Below are 8123 nucleotides of genomic sequence, written 5' to 3'. Positions count from 1 at the left end.
GGGGCATTTGGGCTGGTTTTTTATTTATCCAAGCTCTCTCAGGAAGACAATTGAGAGTCTTCCCTGGGATCTCTGAGGTGGACGAATGTACTCTTGCTCCTAAATATGGACCCAAACCATGAATGGATCCCATTAGTGGTCCTCACCCATGCATGACTTGCTGCGAGGTTTTAGTCTTGACTGTCAGTGAGATGCCACTAGATGCTTACAGGCTTGGCTGGCTCCACACCAGGGAGATGTTTCTCAATACTTTCTTCCATTAAAAGGGGAGGAATGTTTACCGCAGCGTTACTAAGTGATAAAGCATCTCTTTGCTTGCTTGGATAACTCAGTCGATGGGAAATGCAAACACTCCTTGCTATACTGCATCAGCACCCATCCGATGTACAGGCTGAAAATTTGGTGCTGCTCTCTTTAGATTAGTTACAGATTGTTTTCTGATTTATTTTTAGTTTGAGAAAGTACTCTGCTCCAACTGCTTCCTTCACGAAGCAAACGAAAGATATAAAAATCTCAGGAGATCGGCTGCAGTACAACTGGGTAACAATGGAGTCCATGTAATTATTATTATTTTATATAAAACAGAAGTGTGCATGGTATTTCTTGATGGGAAGAGATTAGGAGTGGAGAATCTGTTTCTATACATTGTATTAGTCATACTAAAAGAGCCAAGACATTCATCCAATACATTTTAATAAGTTATTCTACAGCAATTGCCACACAAAATAGAGGTCACAGTATTTTCTTTGACTTCATGCTAATGTATTTCTACTTCAAAAGCTATAAAAATTCCCAGGTCAATAAAGTCATGGGTTCATAACTTGCTGAGACCATGGCAAAGCTGATGGAGGAGCCTGTTACGAAACCCGATGGAAATAGGCGACTTCATCCAAGTCAACGGAATAGTCGGTGAGCAGCACGGGCGTCTTCTCAAACAACTCCCCCTTGTAGCTGCGCCACTTGCCCGCCGGCAGGTAGACGTCGCGCTCCTGCTTGCCCATCTCCAGGACGGGTGCCACCATGAGGGTGTCGCCGATGAGGAACTGCGAGTCGATCCTGTGGGTGGCCTCGTCGCGGGGTGAGATCCACCAGATGGGCCGGATGATGGGGTCGCCCGTGTCGGTGACCTCCCCGGCCAGCTCCAGCAGCAGCGGGGCCACCAGCGACTCGTGGAGCTCTGTGAACTTCTGTGCGATCTCCACCACCTGCTTGTCGTAGAGCCAGGGCGGGATGGAGAACTGCATGGAGGGCATGAAGGCCGACAGCTCCAGCCACCGCACGTACAGTTCCCGGTCCGGGATCTCAACTGCACCATCTGTCTTGTTGGGGAGGAAGTTTCCTCCGATCATATCTGGCAGCACAAAGGGGTACCCCAGCATGCTGATGGTGAGCACCGTGGGGATGAGGGACTTGAGGCCGAGCTCATAGCCCCACACGGAGTCGCGGTCAATGATGCGGAAGAAGCAGGAGATGTTCTGCAACTGGTAGCCCACCCGCACCTCGGCCAGCTCGTAGAAGGGGATGGCCATCTCCGTGTAACGCCGCGACCAGATGCTGGGGTCTGAGAGCGGCCGGAAGGTGCTGAACTGCTTGGGCAGGTAGCTGGTCTCACCCGCGTCAAACTTGAAGGAGGAGATGCCGTACTTGTGGCGGAGCTGGCGCAGGTGGCTCTGGAACCAGTCCCGGGCTGCCGGGTTGGTGAAGTCCAGGATGGCCCCGATGCCGTTCCACCACTCCACCATGGCCGGCAGCCACCCCGACGGCTCCTTGATGAACAGCTGACGCTCAATCCCCACACCAAAGTTGGAGGAATCTGTGTGTATGAATGGGTGAATCCACAGGGTGACCTTAAAGCCATCTTCCCTCAGTTTTGCAAACATCTCCGTTACGTTGGGGAACTTGACAGGGTCAAAGTCAAAGTCCCCGTAGGCCTGTGTGTACATGTCATCAATTTCAATGTGGCTGCAATTAAAATTGTACTTCTTTATGTTTCTTGCAAAATCCAAGACTTTATCCTGGTCAATATCTTTTTTGTAGAGTGCCCAGGTGGACCAGATGGGGTAGCGGAAGGCGTTCTCCGCGGGGATCTTGGAGGGCTTGTTGAAGTACCTGCGCACCATGTACTTGTGGATGGAGGTGACGTCGGAGCCCACGCACACGCGGTAGCTCAGCTCGGGGAAGGGCTGCTGGCCCGGCGGGGGCTTGTAGGGCGAGTCCTTGTAGCGGGCCTGGAAGAAGAGGGTGCGCTCGGTGGCGTTGAAGCCCAGGTGGAAGGGCACCGAGTCGTTGATCTTGATGGCCGCCGCTTTGGAGGAGAGCCAGTAGCGCTCCAGGATGCCGCCGAAGCTGTCGCGGAAGGAGTAGACGTCGCTGGTCACGTAGGGCACGGGCTCCTGGTAGCCGGCCAGGCGGATGGGCCAGTGCTGCGTGCTCATCTCCGAGCCCCCGTACCAGTGGGCGTCCTCCCAGAACATGGTGTGCTCCACCGCCGGGCCGGCCGCCAGCTCCTCCCAGCGCACGCGGTAGCACATCACCGTGTCCTTGGGCTTCACCGTCTGGATGAAGAAGTTGAGCGGTCCGCGGTCCGACCGCGTGCAGCTCAGGATCTCGCCCTCCTTGGAGCACGACTCCAGGTCCAGGCTCCCCGAGTGGAAGGCCAGGCGGAAGACCACCTCCCCATGCTGGTTCCTGATGACGAAGCCGTCTGCCCGCAGGTCCATCAACTCTGTCTTGAGACGCTCCGCCTTGCGCAGGGACACCGTGTAGTAGCACCAGGCCACCACCGCAGCGATGAAGAGGACGAGGCCCAGCGTGACGGCCCCCAGCATGGGCCTCAGCTCCTTGGAGGGCTTCTGCTTCACGAAGCTTTTGGGTAAATGGGTTTCTTTGACGTCTCCCTTTTGCGCGTTTCCATGTTTATCTGCCCTGTGAGTAATCTGACTTTCCATGACTCCTTGGTAATGTCACCGTCTGGTTAGAAACTTTGCTGCTTTTTTTTTCTTCAACTTGTTGACAGAAAAGCCCAGATACTGTGTGAAAGTGGTTACAGTCTTCTTTCCAAAGCCTGGTCACTCACACCTGCAGTGTCATTTTATGAAACAGAGGGTTATAAACAGTGAAAATAGCAATTAAATCTTCTGAACCGCCCTCGATCCTCCTGGATCTGTCTCTGCAGCTCTGGATTGCTTTGCTCTGTGCTGCTGCAGCCTGATCTCTGGAAGCTGAGCTGAGCTTTTTTGGAGCAGGGCAATGCCAGGATTCCTGTGACCGTCCTTTGGCTGCAGCCACGCTGTGTCCCGCTGGAACACAGAGCAGAACGGGGCCAGAGAGAGGGGCTGGTACCTGGGGACTCAGGCAATTTGGTCAGGATTTTGTTGTTTTTATATCAGTTGTTTGCCCTGACAGATTTCCCTACCTGTCCATGGCTTCTCTGCACTGAATGCAGGTAGGGAAATGCTGTGCCGAAGTGTCCAGCCTCTGCTGCAGCTCCCTGCCACCCCTGGGGATGCAGCCTGGCGAGCAGAAGTTTTATCTCCCTGCACTTTGCTCCTTTCCTGAGCTGCAGGAGGGACACGGGGACGTGGGGACACATGGGCTTTGAGGCTGGCAGCGGCCTGCACTGCACTGTGTCAGGGTGCTTGCCAGAGCCCTCCTTTCCCATGGATATCTCCAAGCTGTCCTGCCCTGGCTGGGGAAAAGAAGGATATTTCTCTCCATCCAATTCTCCATTTTCATGTCCTAACTCAAGTCCTGTAACTCCCAGGGTGCACATCTGCCCCACATCAGGCCAGAGGCTATGCTGCGACAGGGGTGGAAGATATTCAGGCATAGAGTTTGGAGTTAGGCTGTTAAACTGGAATTCTTGCAAGACCAGGAGCATGTTAAAGCAGAAAATCTTGTTTTGCTGGGAAATGCGCAGCACTGCCGTACACATCCCAGCTGCATCATGAGCAGGAAAGTCAGCCAGTGCAGTGCAGCTCCCAGCACCTGAAAGAGCATCCAGTGCCAATAAAAACGGCAGAAGATGAAGCAGGCAGCATGAGGCAATGGGGCTGACCCCTGCCTGGGGATCTGTGTGGTCTGATGCATTCCCAAGACCCAAAATTTGTAGAAGCAGCCTGTCTGGAGGGAAAGACAAAAAAAATACATCTTGCTTAGCCCAGCCATGCCCAGCAATACATGCCTGGTGTATTTACCCACGCTGCCATGACATCAGTATCTAAGTATACAAAGATGATAAGCTGCCCGGGGAGCCATTAAAAATACCAGAAGTCACCGCATTTGGTATCGATCGCAGCAGCCTCCCAGCCAGCAAAATTAGCCGCCGTGCTATTTTTTGAGTGAGCTGTCAGGGAGAGCAAGACTTTGCCCCTGAAAAAGAGCCAGAATGGATAAAAGCATCCTGGACAAACATCACTTCTGCGGAGCCCAACTCGCAGGAACCCACTGGTGTTGGGGAAGGGGCTTAGGAAGTAGAGGGTAGGGAGAAAAAAGGTCACTGGCGCCTCAAGGAGATGGTGCCCTGGTCCCAGTGTGGGCCAGGGACAGTTCAGGCGCAGGTTGGGTTACGCACGCACTCAGAGCTGGCAGCTTCCCCGCAGCTGGCCCGGCTCCCGGCCCTGCTTGGCGGCTCCAGCTCGGGTCGTTTCCAGCGAAACCCTGGTGTTTTTGAAAAACAAGCTCTTCGCTTTGAAGATGTTTTTATGTGCTTGGTCGGCTCCTGAGTTGCCGCCCTCGAGTTTTCCTCCTTCTTCTTCCTTCCTCCTTTTGCCCTCCTGGTCAGCCTGGAAACAGGGCTTTTCTTTAAGATGAGCCCCACCATTTTCCAGAGTGAGAAAATGAAAAAAAAGAAAAAAGAAAAAAAAAAAAAAAGAAAGGGAGAGGGAAATATTTTTTGCATTTTTTCAGGACTTATGCATTTTTATTTTTATTTTTTTAATATTATAAAAAAACACATTAAAAAAAAATGCAGGGAAGTCAGGGCTCCACAATCCCTACAAGAATAAAGGACATTCTGAAGTTTTCCCAAATTCTGTGCACACACACACGGTTTTTCTCCCAGGCAATCTCTTTGAACCCCTCCATTAGACAGAGGGACAGAAGCTCAGCTACAGAAAGATGGCACATGGGGGAACCGGGACCCCTGTGTCCTGCAGCCTTTTGGGGTTTCCTCCACAAAGGAGGATGCTGTGCTGCTCTGGTACCTGCTTATCCCCCGAGGGGCCAAATCCTGTGTGGGAGATGCAGACACGGGGCATGGTTGTGTTTTATTTGGGCTGGTTTATCGGGTGCTGATCTGGTGCTGGTCCTGCTCCATCAGTTAGCAGACTTTGCTCCAAAAGGAGCCTGGATTCCTCACTCCGAGGATCTGAGCAGCCCTTAGCCTGCACAGATTAAATATTGACATACCTGCCACCTTTGCATGCAGAAAACAAGCCAGGACTTTAGACCCTCTTAGAGTTAAACGGGAGCTAAGGAAGGGTTGCAGGGGATGAATCTCATGTCAGACGGAGAGAAGGGGAGCTATGTGCCCAAACCCCTTGGTGCACCTACCCTGAGAGCCTCCCCCAGGTCACATCTGCCCCCAGCACCTCAGCTGAGTGCTTTGCATATGTGGAACGAGTTTGACAGGCCTCAGTCCACTTCCCAGATGTGTGATACCTAAACTCTCAGGCTTTTTGGGCTCACAGTGTGGGGCAGGAGCTTTCACCCGTGTTTGCCTGTCCCTGGTACAGAGTGCAGTGGCAGAGCATCACCTGCGGAACAACCCACAGGAAAGCAATCCTGTCTTTAAATAAAGGGAGCGGTCTTTCCATGAAGACTCCTTTTATAGCAGGTTATAAGACACTTAGGGGTTGCTATCAGGCTCTCACAGGTGGGTACACGACAAGTTCTGGCCGAAAGCACCATAGGTAGCTATAAGTCATGGCCATAAACAAACCATTGCTCTGTCAGGCTCTGCAAGAAGAGATTAATCATTTACCAGCCCCTTGCCAACCGTTGGAGGTGGGACTTTTTCACAGCAAACACACCCAAAGCTGAAAGCAGCTCCCCTCAGCTCCCATTTCCCGTGGCCGCCTGGCACACAGCTGCCTCTGCGCGAGATTCACAGCTCACCGCGGCCGCGGGCCTGTCCCCACTCCCTGTGTGCCTCCATACCGTAAGGAAAAAGGTTCCTGCTGTCGCTGCAGACAAGGAGGAGCAAAGGAGGGACGAGGTTGTCGCACTGCCTGTCACAGATTAGCTACAAAGCCAACAGGGCTTAATGCAGGGGGGGCATCACCCAGGGACCCAGACGTGTCCAAGGGCTCTCTGAGGTCTGGGCATGGGGACAAGGACACTGATGTCCCTGCCCCGCTCCCCACTGCTCCTGGTGCCCAGAGGGTTTATAGCTCATCTCGGTGAGATCTCTGCTGGCTTGTGCCTTTACAAAGCACTGCCGCAAATCTGGTTTTCCCGTGCAAGCTCAGGGGCTGCCAGAGCCATGCGAGAGCAGCTCAGGTCTGGAGCAGGAATATTTCCTGGGGTTTTTCCTTCTTCAGAGGATCCCAGCCCTCCCATTACCTGGAACGAAGCAGCGTTTACTGCACAGGCCTTCAGTCCTAGCTGAAGTGGAAAGTCCCGCTTATTTACACACACACACACACAAAAAAAAAAAAAACTCCTCCTTCTCCATCTGGAAGAAAAGAAAATGCAAAAAACAGCTCCTTCCCCATCCCAGCCCTCACACAAGGACCACGCACTGCTCCGAGCTGCTTGTATCAGCCGAGGCAGGGTCTGAGCACGGCGTCCAGCTGCATCCTTGGGAAGCAGCTCCATCTGCCGAGACAGCCCGGGCTGGAGGCCGGGGATGCTGCAGGGAGCAGCTCCACCAGGCTGGCCCCGGGGCTGCGGGGTGAGCGGTCCCCGCACCGCTGCTCATCCCCCAGGGCTTGTCTGGGGCTCTGGGGATCTCCGAAGGTGCCCGAGGAGGTGGGAAATGAGCCGAGAGCTCTGTAAATAGAGGGAAAAAAAAGGGGGGGCGGATAAAGAGGTGTTTTCATATCAGGCTGCTCTGAACAACCCCTGGGATGGTGCTGGGTGAAGGAATGAACCAGGGAGGGACCTGGGTCTGAGCAGGGCTTTCCACCACCAGGGCTGTGAGGACCACCAGAACTCAGCCTGGCCACTCACAAGAGACTTCCCTGAGATATTCAGAAATTTCCCAGCAGGGCTGAAGTTGATTTTTCACAAGCACTTTGAACCAGGCACCCAGACAGACGTGCTTATCACTTCACCCTGATTAACTCAAACGAGAGCTGCAAAATGAAGAGGAAAATGCAAAGCACCCAACAAACTGGTGATGGAGCCAAGAACAAGGCTGTTCCAGGAGACACAGGTCAGCAAAGACTAACAGGACATTTAAATTATGTGACTAGGAGCTAGCAATTTTAGGACTATCCTGCTCCATGTGGGAGAGACCTCAGCTGGAAATTCACTTGCTCCCTCTTAGGGCAGCCTAAGAAAAGCTGTGAAAATGATTGGGAGAGGCATCTCTATGCAAGAGGCAAAGCCATGCCATCAGCCGTCCAGTGCACCGTGGAAGAACAGGCTCAGGAGCAACAGTGTGATCTTATATGCTTTCCTGCATGTATAACAAATAAGGCCAAAGTGGTGTCTGGGTTTTGTGAAAGGAGGCGGGCTTTTAAAACGCACTGGAGCAGAATGATGCTGTTCTCCACGTGAGTTTGTTCAACAGCGAGAAGAGTGATCCGCTTTCCTGAGACCCAGAAGATCTCAGTGGCTGATGTTAAGCTGGCTCGTTTTGGTCTGTGCTGGCATGCGTGCATGTAGACTGGCCACTTTCTGCAGAGCTCACAAATGCCATGGGTTTCTGGGTTAGGCTCTCCTCAATCCAGTGCTAGACAAACAAAAGTGAACTCAGCTGCTTTCCTGGGGGGACACGAAGGGAGGTGAGGGTGCAGGAGTCCTCATCCCTGGAGGTGTTTAGGAGCCGTGTGGACATGGCACTAAGGGACGTGGTTTAGTGATGGGACTCAGTAGATCAGGCTGATGGTTGGACTTGGTGATCTTCAAGGTCTTTTCCAACCTAGGTGACTCTGTGATTCTATGATTTGTGAAGT

At 52.9% G+C, this 8123-nt stretch overlaps 1 protein-coding gene across 3 annotated transcripts; it reads right to left on the bottom strand.

Moving 5' to 3' along the window:
• Positions 1–680: 680 nt before the first annotated feature.
• Positions 681–7462, bottom strand: LOC308185982 (myogenesis-regulating glycosidase-like). Of its 3 annotated transcripts, none has more exons than XM_080574756.1 (3): positions 6565–7462; positions 3416–4801; positions 681–3078 (listed from the first exon to the last, which is right to left on the bottom strand). In XM_080574756.1, the coding sequence occupies exon 3, from the start codon at positions 2946–2948 to the stop codon at positions 858–860; it is 2091 nt and encodes a 696-aa protein (XP_080430882.1). In that variant the 5' UTR covers positions 2949–3078; positions 3416–4801; positions 6565–7462; the 3' UTR covers positions 681–857. The 3 variants fall into 3 exon arrangements, with proteins under 3 accessions (XP_080430882.1, XP_080430884.1, XP_080430883.1); XM_080574758.1 differs by having other exon boundaries at positions 4578–4801; XM_080574757.1 differs by lacking the exon at positions 3416–4801.
• Positions 7463–8123: the final 661 nt, after the last annotated feature.

Source organism: Anser brachyrhynchus (assembly GCF_964034855.1).
Source record: "Anser brachyrhynchus genome assembly, chromosome: Z".
Taxonomy (NCBI): Eukaryota; Metazoa; Chordata; class Aves; order Anseriformes; family Anatidae; genus Anser; species Anser brachyrhynchus.
The sequence above is the reverse complement of the archived record's forward strand: the minus strand, read 5'-3'. Positions and strand labels throughout refer to the sequence as shown.